This window comes from Alosa alosa, chromosome 1, assembly GCF_017589495.1.
Source record: "Alosa alosa isolate M-15738 ecotype Scorff River chromosome 1, AALO_Geno_1.1, whole genome shotgun sequence".
Taxonomy (NCBI): Eukaryota; Metazoa; Chordata; class Actinopteri; order Clupeiformes; family Clupeidae; genus Alosa; species Alosa alosa.
Genome location: NC_063189.1, coordinates 24,753,425 through 24,767,766, shown reverse-complemented (window position 1 = coordinate 24,767,766; position 14,342 = coordinate 24,753,425). Strand labels below are relative to the sequence as shown.

General features: G+C 46.2%; 1 protein-coding gene across 3 annotated transcripts in view; it reads left to right on the top strand.

Annotated features, from left to right (window-relative positions):
* The window catches only part of ece2a (endothelin converting enzyme 2a), a 124,981-nt gene extending 115,500 nt beyond the window's left edge, over positions 1 to 9,481 (top strand). For all 3 annotated transcript variants that reach the window (XM_048263458.1, XM_048263531.1, XM_048263609.1), the window contains one exon: positions 8,511 to 9,481. In XM_048263458.1, the coding sequence (XP_048119415.1) occupies positions 8,511 to 8,801 (291 nt within the window). In that variant the 3' untranslated portion in view covers positions 8,802 to 9,481. The remainder of the gene's footprint in view (positions 1 to 8,510) is intronic.
* The last annotated feature ends 4,861 nt before the right edge of the window (positions 9,482 to 14,342 follow it).

The following is a 14,342-nucleotide window of genomic DNA, read 5'->3' as shown; positions in this document are numbered from 1 at the left end:
AAGCAATGGGACCTTCCCAGCAGTCCCAGAGAGGTCAGGTAGAGGAGAGGAGAGCATCCCTATGCATCCCCCCCCCCTCTCTCTGTCTTAGCACAGTGGCCTATACAGTATATGGCTCCCCTCATGTTTTGTCTGGTGGTGGACTCTTGACAGCTTCCCCAGTGAAAATAGCACCAGAGAGTGTGAACAAAAACCAGGACTACTTTTTGGGGGGTGTCAGAGAGGTGCTGCTGCCTCAGCACTCCTCTCCACCTGTTGCAGCCAGGAGTGTGTGTGTGTGTGTGTGTGTGTGTGTGTGTGTGTGTGTGTGTGTGTGTGTGTGTGTGTGTGTGTGTGTGTGCGCTGTGGTGGCAGCCGTGGCGACATGTCCCATGGGCAGCCTGGAAGCTTGCAGACACACTGGCCCACTTCCCCACTGCCTGAACACTGAACCACACAGCTGCTGAACCACATAGCTGCCTCTACTGCTGCTGCTGCTACTGCTCCACCCCACCGTCAGTACTGCTGCTGCTACTGCTCAACCCCACCGTCAGTACTGCTGCTGCTACTGCTCAACCCCACCGTCAGTAGTGATGCTGCTACTGCTCTACCCCACCGTCAGTACTCACTCACACACATTCTCTCTCTCTCTCTCTCTCTCTGTCTGTCCTTCCCACTCTTCTCACACTCGGTATGGTCCTCTTTCCCTCCCTATGTGTCTCTTTCCCTCGGCATCTCTTACAGGTCTCTTTTCTCAGTTCATGCGTTTCCCAGTTCATGTGTTCCCCATGTGACTGAATTAGCACAGTGACACTAGAGCACCTAAAATATGTTTACTCGGTTAAAACCAGTCTCTCCCTCTGACACACACAAACACACTCAATATGTTGCTCGTAGTCGCTCATACCCTCTCTCTCCCACTCGACAAAAACAAATACTCGCATGTGCCAGCCCACACACGCATACACTCAAACATGTATTCTCTCTCTCTTTCTTTTCTCTCTCTCCTCTCTCTCTTTCACGCATGCATGCTTGGGGTAAATCAGCAGACCTCTTTTTGCCTGGCACGTGCACACAAACACATGCCAGCAGTCTCTTCATACCCCCACTTGCCCAGCGCGTGTGTGTGTCTCTGGGGCATATCTCCTCTCTGAGAGGTAACCCCCCGCCCCTCACCCACCCCTCATCAGCTGCCACTGACATTGACACAATTGTGAAACACTGTCAGGATGTAATTGAATTACATCACATAAAATGTACTCACCATCAAATTGGTAGGCTCTCCATAACCGGAGCGATGCAAAGTAACAAAGAAAGTGTAATAATAGATAATCCTGTGGCTGGCTGACCTTTTACCTTTGGAAGCTTTTATCTCAACAGATAAAACTCGAGACTCAAGAGACAGTGGTAAACTGATGACATACTATCACTACAGTTGTTGTCGTTTTGTGCTTGTAGTTTTAGTTTTATTTGGGGCAACCCTCCTCTGTAGGTCAAGTGCATAGTTTGCTCTCGGCTGTAAGCCCAGTGTTGTGTCGGTACAGGCGGAGGAAGTTTGCAGACGGGGGGCCTCTGCGGATCCCACGTTTGCAGTGTTGCAGTCGGTTAGCTGTCTCTGTGCCGCGCGGAGGTGTGTGGTGGGCAGCAGAGGACCCCAGTGGGACTGATGCAGAGGGCTGCTGTGGACTCCAGCAAGCGAGGAGGAGAGGAGGATAGGGGAGGGGAGGGTGTGTGGGGGTTTGTTTCTCACACGTGCTGTGAAGTCTCTGCTGGGAGAAGGAGGAGGAGGAGGAGGAGGAGGAAGGTGGGAGGAGGAAGAGGAGGATGCGGGTTACATGCTGCTGGGGGATGAGAGAGAAGAGGTGGCACACAGATGCATGCTTGTGTTGATGAGGCAAAGGCAAAACACATACACACACACACACACACACACACTTTTCCCCTTGTATGTATATATATATTACAAGTAATGTAGTGTTCAGTAGGGTTGATATGAGGATGTATACAGTCATGGAACACACGCTGATACACATACAGGTATACGTATCACAAGTCTGACTTAAATGATAAGATGTATGCCATCAGGGCAACACACATGCTCTTTAAGAAGCACATTCCTCATGTCAAGAAGTGGCATGCACTGTGTGCCACCATAAAATATGTACACACACACGCGCGCACACAAACACACACGCACACGACGCATGCGCATGCACATGCTAAAGCATACATGACCGTGCAGTGATGTGGTTGAGCAGGGTGGTCTCACGTATCCCAACCCACACAGAGACACGTGCTGTGCAGCAGTGCATCATATACAGTATCTCTCTCTCACACACACACACACAGGCACACTTTTGATGTGGCGTGCAAGCGGGGGCGGGGGGGTTGAAAGCAATTCTGGCTGTAGGTTAGGTGAGGAGTTTGTTAATTAGAACAGACGATTCTGTCAGAGCCCTACGGAGCTGTTTGGGAGAAAGAAAAAAGGGAGGAGAGGAAAAAAGGAGGTGAAGAAAGGAAAGCAAATAAGACACGAGTTATTTCTGAAGCTTAAAAAAGGGGTTAATGTGTTGGAAAATCTGCTGTGTATGTGTACGAGTCCTCTGGGGGAGGATGCGGTTGCTGAATTTAGACACGCACCAATAATCAGCTCCACTGTCAGCCTTTGAACACAAAAAGAGCTGAAGCCTGAACAACCCAAATAAGGCAAGGCGATACAAGGCATTCCCCCCACCAACACACACACACACACTCAGAGAGGTGCAGTCCAAAAGGTAACATGCGTGAACCAGACGCATGCTGTAACTGAACTGTTTTCTGCTGCAAAGCTACTCAAATAGCACACAAAATTACCCTGATATTACACCACTCTTTCCCTCTCCCTCACACACTCACTCACACACACTCTCTCTCTCTGTCACACACACACATGCACACACATTCACATACACACACACACACACATTATTTATATACACACATGGGCACATTGTTTCATCAGGCAGTGGAGCTTTCCTTCTAAAAATATCTTAAACTATTTAGCCTTTCCATTCCCCCTCCCTAATAGCACAGGGTTTACATCTGCAGATGCTGAGAGAATATCCACCCTTTAATAAACAAAACTTTGTTTTATCATTCGGGAAGGCTTGACCCAGATTGATCTTAGTTTTCTCACTCACGCGCACAACTTCCCTAAAACTTTGGTCACCATGGCAACTCCCAATCTGAGACAGTGCGAGACGTGATACTGGGGAGAACTTGTGTGCCAAGTCATTCGAGAAGCCCAGAGCCTGCTGCATGCTGGGTCTTTTCTTTCTCTCTCTCCTTTTCTTCCACTGCCTCTTCCTCTTCTTCTTTTTCTTCCTCTTTCAGTGCTCTGGTTTTTTCCGCTTCTCTGTTCCATCCTTTAGTTTCTGGGGAAAAAAAACGCCTCTTTTGCTCCTTCTCCGTTTCCAGCTTGCTGAAATTGACAGGGAGCCTGCTAATTAGCCCAAGTCTACAAGCCCAGGCGGTCAGCAGGACATAGCCAGAGATGGAGACTCAATGGCGCCCCACAAACGTACTGGCTGTGTGCAGGGGACATTTGGGTTCCATATTTGTTTGGGTTTGCCGCTATCTGCTTGAGAGCGCCCTTGCTACATGCCGCAGTCATGGTGGTGATAGCAGTACAGGAAGTCAGTCTCCCTTTGGCTCGCCCTAAGAGGATTACTTAGAAATGGACCTGATATAGATGACCTATTGACACAAACGAGAGAGTGAACCTGATTTTACATGCAGACACTCACACATACGTCTTCTGTGTTCTCACCTACCCACAAAATCACACCCTCTACCCTCTTTACATTCTGAGGGAGGGATGCAGCATGTGTGTGTGTGTGTGTGTGTGTGTGTGTGTGTGTGTGTGTGTGTGTGTGTGTGTGTGTGTGTATGAGACTTTGATGTATAATTCACATTGTGTGCAGGCACTGGTGCCAATGCTGCAGCTCCTCTACTCCACCCTTCCCTCTAATCGGCTGAGGTGCTTCAGAGTGCCCTCTGTCCGGAGCCATACAGACGACTCTTCCTCCGTCCACTCATCCACTCACTTAACCTTCCAATCCCTTTCCCTATCCACCTCTCCTTACCCCTCCTCTCTCCACACTGGCCCATTGTGGACCCTGAGCCTTATCTGCGTCTGAGAGAGGCCTCTTTCCCTCCCATTCTCTCTCTCTCTCTCTCCCTCTCTCTCCCATTCTCTCTCTCTCTCTCCCTCTCTTTCCCATTGTCTCTCTCTTCCTCTCTCCCATTGTCTATCTCTCCCATTCTCTCTCTCTCTCTCTCTTTCTCTCCCTCTCTCTCCCATTCTCTCTATCTCTCACCCCCCCCTCTCTTTCTCTAAAACCCACAGCACTTGCTCTGCTTTTTAGTAAGAGTGCCTGCAGATCCAACAGAGACAGAGGCACAGAGGAGGCCTGTTTTGTTTTTGTCTTTTCTGTTTGGTTTGCTTTGTTTAGTCTCGTCTCATTTCATGTTTTGTTTGTGTAATTTCCTATGTCTTTGCTTTTTTGTCCAGTTTGGTTTTCAGGTCCGTTAAAGCTATGTGGGGTTACTCTGTGGGGATGCACCTTGCTTAAGATGGCCCTGCTGGAACCCCAAACCCCCTCCCCACTCCCGTCCCCATCTACACTTGGCACGTGCCGTTTTAAGAGAGATGGGGGGGCTCCTATGTGCCAGCTCCAAGCTGTGGCAGTAGCACAGTACGAGGCTGCCCTACATGGCACTGTAAAAATGTCGCTGTCACAGTTTGCTCATGCTGCGTGAAACAAGCTGGATGCACGGCACGTCGAATGTGACCTAAATCGCCATGTTTTATTGATGCCATTAAGATGCAGTGGCACAGTACAGCTCATGTATAGTGAAAGAGCCTCCAAAAACAAGCTAGAGGAGAGAGACAAAGAGAGAGAAAGGGAGAAAGCTGGGGGATGTTGTGTTAGCAGTATATCCTGTGTGTGGAGAGGATGGAGAAGCGGAGAAATAAAGAATCCCAAAGCAGGCTGCTGCTCCTGGGCCGCAGGGGACAAGAGGGGATCTGCCTCGTTAAGAGTCCCCAGTTGGCACAGAGGCTGCACTCTTTTCCTTTTTCCCTTACAATCTTTCTCTCTCTCTCTCTCTCTCCCCCCCCCCCTTTCGTCTTCTTCCCTCTCTCTCACTCCCACCCTGTCTCTCTCTCCCTCTCTCCCTCCCTCTCCTCGCCATCACGTTTCCACGTTTTCCTGCCCACACATGTCACTGTGTGCGTGCACGTGAGTGTGTACAGGAAGATGGTCGTGACTCGGGTGCCCAAATACTAACCCCTCCCACCGTGACCCACTAAAGTCTGAGTGACTTGCTTGAGTTTGTCAGCAGCTTTGAAGTGCACTGCAGCTTGAAGCTCAGCAAGGGGAGCACAATAACAACAACAACAGCAGCAGCAGCAGCAGCAGAGAGCGCACTAGATAGACTAGTCATGTCATAGCCCCTCTCCTGCTCAGCTGGCTTCCAGGGGATACGAGGACGCTGGCCTCACAAAAATCCAAAAAATCCAACTTCTGCCAACGCATTACCATCAATTCAACTCTGACAGCCTGGTGGAAAACAAACCAAAACCATCACAAAATCATCACTAGCACTAAACAGGTACACCCCACTCTGGCACAATCCAGTGTTCACATTACAGAATAAACCTTTTCACTTCTCCACATGGGCACAAAAAGGAATCTCACATCTTCACCACATGTTTGACAACCACCAATTCATGTCATTCAATACACTGACACAGAAATATGGGATTGGGAGAGAACAGTTCCTTCAATATCAACAGCTTAAAGTTAAAATGAAAGAAAAAACAAGCCTCACCAACAACACATTACAACCATCTGAACTTGTAGAAAAACTTATGAAAATTAATAACTTCAAAAAATTAACCTCCCAGCTATATACACTGATCACAAACCTAAAAACAACAATAACACTCCCAATAACCAAGTGGGAAAATGACTTGGTGTTCTCTCCCAACCCTGATTATTGGGAACAAATCTGCAATAACACATTTTCTATGATCACTAACACAAACCTACAGCTTATACAGTATAAAGTCATTCATAGATCTCACATCACTCAAAGTAAAATGTTTAAAATGGGCTTAACCAACACAGATATTTGTTCACAATGCACTTTAGGTAGCACAGACAACTATCTGCACGCCATGTGGCTCTGTCAACCAGTTTACTCTTTTTGGATCACAATCACTGTGGCACTCTCTACCATCCTGGACTCCAGAATCCCATCATCTCCAACACTCTGTCTTCTTAATGACATTTCTGAAATCCACATTACGCAACACTTCAAAAACCCCTTGCTCATCTCTCTAACTGTCGCTAAGAAAGTAGTCCTCCAAAACTGGAAATCAAAGAAATCATGCCATATCAGTCACTGGAAACACTTAATCACAGAATATATTACAATAGAAAAACATCATGCACATAGAGAGAAGCAAATGTCAGCCTTTGAAAACACCTGGTCCCCTTTTCTATAATTTTTAAATTCAACAAAACCATTTGTTGAATTTAAAAATGATAGATAATAGTGTCATCTGTTGTGGTCATTTTCAGGACTTTCGTCCCGGGTAGAGATTTTGGCACACATCCCACGTTGTTCAATGGGGTCATATTAGTCTATAACAGTTAAGATATTCTCCGCTAAATGAAGTGCATACAAATCTTACCCAGGACCTAGACTATCCGAAGAGGGGGGGTGGTGGTGGGCCAAAAAAAAAGGACACTGGCCTCACAAAGATAGAGAAACTCTAAGGGGCCTATGTTGTGGCTTAATACTAATGATAAAAATAATAAGTAGTAGTTGTTATAGTTATAGTATTAGTAGAGGTAGTTTAATTATATATTATATATTCATTGCTGTAGTGCTTTTCTAGGCAATCATACAGTATGTACACATTTTCATTGTCAAAGCATGGTTTGTCTGGCATTTAATGTGACCGGCTACTCTCAGCGTGGCCTTTTTGGTGGATGAGTTGAGCTAAGTTCCGGAGCAGAGGTTCATGATGATGGGTAGTATAACCCAGCTCCATCCTCACGGGTACAATAAGAGCAGTTGTCTGTGTACAGCTCAGTACAAATGGGCCAAACGGCCCACTGAAATACCACCATTTGCTTTTAGCCATAGAGGCACAATCTTAAGAGGTATGTCAAAACGGGGGGATAATGATCGTAGTTGTAACAGTTGTGATTTTTTTCTTTTGTTTTATCTTTCCCTCTCTTACTAACTCTCAGCATTTCAGCATTATACTGTTTCAAACTGTGCTGCCGCGGATCTTTCGATGACATTCGGCAGTGAGGTGTTTGTTCCAGGTGATCTAATTAGTCAAGCGGAGCACTTTCCTCACACTACGGCCAGGTGTCTCTGCGTGCAGGCAAACACAAGGCCACAGCACACAGGCAGTAGGATCTAGCCAAAAGCCAACGAGGCCAACATTTGAGTCCATCAGCTCCTAGTTCACTTGTACACTAGGAAGTGGCAGCGTGAAGAAAAGCTCAAGCTATGGAGCTGTGACTCTCTTTTCTTTTTCTTTCCATTCCTCTCCTTCCATCCTCTTCTCTATAACTCAATCTCTTTTTCTCTCTCTCTCTCACTGCCTTGCTTTTTTCCCCTGCTCACTCTCTGATTCTGTTGTCACCATGGGATGTGAATAATTTATGTCTTTCCTGCTTGCTTGCTTGGTGTGTGTGTGTGTGTGTGTGTGTGTGTGTGTGTGTGTGTGTGTGTGTGTGTGGATGAATCATGTGAGATGGTTGCACGTGACTCATGCTAGCTTCTCTCCTCGTCTGCACAGACCTGGCATGGTGAGGCATTACATGACACCATCCTATCTCTTTCTCTCTTTCCTACTGCCTCTGCCACTGGGTCCAACTGGCACACTTTCTCTCTCCCAATCTCCTTCTTTCCATCCCTCTCTCTTTCGCTCTTTGGTTCCCCACTTTTATGGTTCATATGCACTGTAAAATAACCCACAAACTATTCCCAGACCAAGTTCTCTCTCTCTCTCTCTCTCTCTCTCTCTCTCTCTCTCTTTCTCTCTCTCTCTCTCTCCATGCCGCTTCTTGTTAGGCACGTGGGCGCCTGATCACGGCATCCTAGAGACCCACAGCGCAGCTCTCTGCTCCACTCTCCTCTGCTGCAGCGTGCTATAGAAAAAAACAAATCCCCACAGCACATGGATCTCACACGTATGGCCCACGTTAGCATACAGTGAAGAGCAGCTCAGAAAGTTGAGGCTTGGTTTGGCCCCTCTGATGAATGGTGTCTCATGTGTAACTTTGAATTTGAAAACATTTTAATAATTTTGAATCAATTGAACAAAATTGAACAAATACTGGTTAGTTGGTGATTTTGCAGAACACAGCAATCACAGATGCCTATGAGGTTAGTCATCCACTTTCTGCTCTGCCTTGAGGCATCTTGAGTGATGATCAACGCGTTTTTTTTCTCATTCACAGGTCAGTCGCGTCCTGAAGCCTGGTGGACGCTTCGTCTCTGTGACTTTCGCCCAGCCTCACTTCCGGAAGCGTCTGTATGCACGGGCGGAGTACAGCTGGTCCATCCAACACCAGACCTACGGCCAGGGCTTCCACTACTTCCTGTACGTGCTCACCAAAGGGGAGGAGCTTAGTCAAGAGGACGCCGCCCTGGAGCAGAGAGTGCGGCTTGAGGCAGAGGCCCCGTTCACGGACATGGTCAGCTATGAGGACACTGAATCTGAGGACTTCCTCACTAACATAGATCTGTAGAGTGGATGGGACACTCAAGACATCCAGACCCATGCACAGATTTTAAAAAAGCAGTGGACATTACAAGTCATGCACCCTCAGGTGACTGGTCCAGACCACTCTAAACTGACAGCCTGTTGTGCCTACAAACCACTGTGTGTTGTGTGTTCACAATTAGCCTTACAATTAAGGCATTAGGGGTAAGATTTGATCAGGGGGCTAGTTGAGATGAGTTGACAACTTATTGACAGGTTATTCAAAGTTACGGCTTCTGGTTGACTGATGGGTTACAGAATTCAAAGACATTTCCAGTAACAACAATTTTAAAATGTTCACCTCTAAGAATTGTATAAACCTGAAAAATCTTGAAGTGATATTTTGATACGATCTTTCTGAGATAGACTCACCTATCAGTGCTTCAAGTAGAGTTCCAGACAAAGAACCAGACTAAAAGCAGCAGTTTGATGGATGATGGCTCAGTAGGATTTTTTTTTTATGTTTCAATAATGTACCTCAGAGTGACTGTTCCTGTTTATTTTGTCATGGAAACACTTCCCTCATGTCTAAATGCAGGAATACTCTACTGTCTTTGTGTTTCCTCTCCAAAAAAATAAAACATCTCTAAATACAACCCAATACAATTCAAAGCATCTCCCCTCCCTCCCTCTCTCTCACTCACTCCCTCTCACTCACACACACTCACACACTCGCTCTCTCTCTGCCTCTCTCTTCTCTTCGTACTCTTCTGCTCTCTCTCTCTCTCTCTCTCTCTCTCTCTCTCTCTCTCTCTCTCTCTCTCTCTCTCTCTCTCTCTCTCTCTCTCTCTCACACTGTGCTGTCAGGTGGGGCTCTGTTGGGCTGCCGTATTGTGTTGACGCTTACGGCAGGGTTGAGGTTGGTTCTGGGTGGCGGCGGGCTGTCGGCTCTGAGAGAGGCCTGTCACACATCACAGGATCTGAGGAGAACAAGCACAGAAGAAAGAGCTGGGGGTGGAGGGGGGTGGGTGGGAGAAAGATTTCAGAATTTGTTGAAGAAACATTGCATGGAGACATTCACAGCTGCCGCTTAAATATAGACCAGTCACACAGAGTGTCTAACAGCCCATTAATAAGGCAGAAATCATTTATTTTTAATTCTCCTCTGAAATGTAATTACAATGTCTATTTTTAAAGACCTTGGAGAGAAGTGGCTGATTTCTGAGCCTGGCCTCTCACTGTTAATACTGCTGATCATTTCGTTGATTACAGTTCAGTGGCTATTTCGCCGGAAGGTGTTCAAGAATATATGTATTGGATGTTGCCAGTGTTTCAGCGGTTATCTATAGATGCCTGCTGATGGTGAAGTTTTGGATAAGCAGTTCACTCATAGCTCAGTGTGGTTACAGGCAGCTCCTCTGCCCTCTCCCCAAGCAGTGGCAGGCATGGAGTCCTCTGCTAAGTTTAACCAGAGACTTTCTAATGAGGAGACACAGCACTCAAAAAATCCTCCATAGAAATGCATGGGGTTAGTTTGTAACGCCAATATGGCCGTTGTCTACACATATCCCACCCCTTCCTCGCCAAAACGTCGACGTGTATACATTGAGCCAATCATGTGGTGTGATGTGACTACATTGAGCCAATTATATGCTGTGTTGTGCAGACATCGTGCCAATCATGTGTTGTGATCTCGCCGCTGGAGCACGGTTGGTGTCATGAAGCCTTGCGCACGCACATTTCTGCCAAATAGGATGCCCGATGATTACCCAAAAAGCGTTGCAATGTGGCCGCTGAGTGGAGGGACTTGCCTGAAAGGACTTTGGTTTAACAGTCAGCTGCTATTGTGGAATATATGGGAGTGCATTGATGATGGTGATTGTGGTGACATGAAAGATGTGGTGGGTGAACCTTAACCTGTATACTTTTTTTGTCAAACTCAGCAAATTGCTATTCACAGCCAGCAATGTAGTGGTAAAATAAGAGGTGGGTAAACTATGAATTCTGTGAGGTGGATAGCGCTGTGCTGGATTGGATTTTTCAGAATATGATGATGGTGGAGGTTATTGTCCAATGTTTATAACAATATCAGTGGTATTAAATGGTTCCTAGAGTGTACATACAGTATTGTGAATGTTGATACAGTGTGATTTTTGAATGTTAAAAGTTGCAATTGGTGAATAAACTCTTTTGAGAGTTGGATGAACTCTAATAAGAGGTGGATAGACTCTATTTCTGAAATTTCAAAGGTGGATAAACTGAGTTTACTTGCGTTTAGCCTCCACTACATCCCTGTTCACAGCCCTATAGGTCTATGTACATTGTGCATGCCCAAAATACAAATAAGTTGGTGAGCCCACTACTTCAGGGACATGAAAGGGAGGCGTGTGAGATTTTAATATTGCAGGGCTGCACCATTGAAAATACACTGGCTATGGGAGTCCACTCCTGACCTGGTGAGGTTAGGTGGAGGTAACTTCAGGTCCTCCATCCTCTCCACTGGCGACTCCACAGGCAGGAAGTCCCTTTGCCAAGATTAAATGTCACCCACTATCCGGTGTCAGCCCATTCTTTAAACACCTCATCTACGATCTCGGAAATGCTAAACCGTCTGCTCGTCATCCTTATCGCAGGCTAACGTAATGGAGGACAATGCTTTGGCCTTGCTCTGACTCAGTCGCTTTCATTTCCACTGTGTGCTTTGCTCTGCGATAGGGTAAGTGGGCTTGTGTGTGTGTGTGTGTGTGGGGGGGGGGGCTTGTAGTTTAAGATCTTCCATTAATATTTGCATTGCATCATTGTACTCCCAAAAGAAAGGATCTGCCACTGCCTTCAACAGCCTGTCTATCATCACAGCTGTCGACTGACATGTCTGATTGATCAAATGTGGTGGCTGTTCCACTCAAGCTGTGCATGTGTGTATGTGTATGTGTGCACTTCGTTGTATTGCATTGTGGTGCTATCAGGTTTCTACGGTGACAAATGAGAGTGGCATGCTCTGGCTGTATTAACAAGATTGTGGTAAAGAGCCTGGCACTGCGCTTGGCAGGCAGGACCCACCGCTTACGCAACCGCACCGCTGCTGCCACTGGCCCACCGGATCGGAAATTGAAAACGGATGCTTGAACTTTGGCCCCCGGCCCAGACTCTTCCATCCAGCTGATGAGACAACGGAAGCTCAACTTCTGATTGAGCACACAGGTGGTGGGAGGGCGGGCCGCGTGTGGGCCAGTGGCGGCGGGTGCACCAGTCGAGTGCAAAGTAACAGACAAACAGAGCCAGAGAGTGATCTAACACCCAGAACTCTGCCAGTCCCTTCCTCCAGGGCAGCTCAATACAAATCACACTGCAGTCCTCAAGAAAGTGCCAGCCAGGCCTTTAATTTCAGCCACTCACACAAACACACACACATTCATCTCCCAACCCCCTTTTCCCACCCCCAATTTGATGCATCATCCTAATCTATTGCCCGTGTTACATAATAGCTGTGGCAAACTGTAGCATTGAGTTGGCAGTCCTGTTGTCCATGTTGGGTCAATACCATTTGCTGTGTTGCTCTACTTCCAGGCTACGCTGGGAGAGGTTCTTGTTGTTGTTGATGTTGTCAGCGCTGAGTTTTAATGCTTTTAGTGGCTGCTATTTGCCCTTCATGCCTTCTTGCTCAAGGGCACGAACAAAATCAAATAGCACACTAAACACCCTCCCACTTCCCCTCTCTCACTCACTCATCCTTAATGATTTGGCAGGGAGCATTCTGGCATTGAGAAGCTTTAGAGTAACTTGGCTTTAACTAAACACAAGGCTAGTAACTACAGAGTGCATTAACTCTGGCAGCTTCCAAGGTTTTACTTTATTTACCATCAGTACATTCTAAAACTGTGAGATTTGCCTCTATTGACACTATGTAGGTGTAAACTTGTCTTTGTATTCTAGACAAACAGGAGTTTGTGGAACAGTGAGATGATTAGCATCGTCATGCCCCAGTACAACAGATAATTTTATCATCTGCAGCTTTCTTTTCACCACGGAATCTCCCTGACTGTTTGTTTGTTTATTTGTTTGGTGTGTTTGTTGGTGTTAGTTTGCCCATGTGACGCCACTCTGTGCATTGTGTTTACACCCAATAATGACTTTGGCTGGTATTCTTCCTGTTAGATGGCGTGGCGATCCCATGGGAAAGGTGATTGGTTATTGGTAATGGCCATTGTTATTGCTGCCATGTGTGGACAACTTTAACAGACCCACGGAGGACACGGTCACAGTAGTATCCCCTTGGGCCAGTAGAACGGGAGTTTCTATGGCTGAATTTGGGCCAGGCATCAGCACTGAATGTGAGTCATGCCTACAGCACATCTCAGTTGATCAATCATTCTCACCAATCGTCATCAGCTAAAGAAGAGGAACTGTTCAGCCCTTTTCGGGTGAACCCAAATAAATCTGTGAGGGCATTTGCTCAGCAGGTCTGGAGTCACTCCCATTCAAGCCAATTTCCAAATCAACAAAAACCAACCACTTCTCCAGCATGAGACATGGCAGACAGAGGAGCATGGTTATCAGTGCTGTTGAACACCACCAATGAAGTAAAAAACTGCATTTTAAAACCTTAATTTACAAGAAAGATGTATTTTACAGTTTGTCAAGAATTTAATGTACCAAATTAAGTTTAATATTAATCTTTAATCTGCTTAATTACACCCTTTGGATATCTTAAGTGAATGAAGCGTCCCCAGACCAATTCTCAATATCAATTGAGATCAGGTGTCAGCCCTCTTTTCCTCATTTTCATATAAACACACAGGACTTGATGCAAGATTCTTTGTGTTAGTGGTTAGGAGATCTCATACCGTGGTCAGATCTTTCTATGTCACGTGTGTACCTACATATCTTATACTCACTCACCCTACTCTGACTAGATATCATACAACACCATACCACAGACTCAAACATGTACCATTTCAAATATATAAAGATTAATCATAGAACCTGTAAACCTCAAAGAACAATGTGGGTGCATCCCTGCTGAAATACCAAGAACATGGGACAATCCATTGGCTTATGATGGGTATATTGCAACAGGTAATGCAGGCCTACCCTTGCAACTATTTGACACACTATCTATTACACACAAAAACATACACTCACACAGTACAAGCAGACTCCTAAGCCTTATGCGGAATGGATGGTGACAGACATTCCTTTTTTATGTGCAGGGGTCTCTGAGGGATCGCTCAGGCCAATCACCCTAACCACTGACATCTTCTCATGTGCCACTCTCTAAGGGGGCGGGTCCCGCATGTCCCCCTGTGGTCAACTGAAGCTTACAGTGCATTCACATGCACTCAGCTGCATTAGGACACACAGCTATATGGGTTGTTACAGAATAGGGCTGTATTTCTGGCTGTATCTCAAAAGAAAGACAATTACAAGGAGCTCATGATTATCTTGAGGCATCCCTCCTCTCATTTGGCCTTTAAAAGGAGCTGTATGTCCTATCACGAATAACATGTGATTATTAGATGGACTCTCCCTGACTTAGACCTAATTGGTTGTAGCCTAGTGTATTGATAAATGAGGACAGGAGATCCAG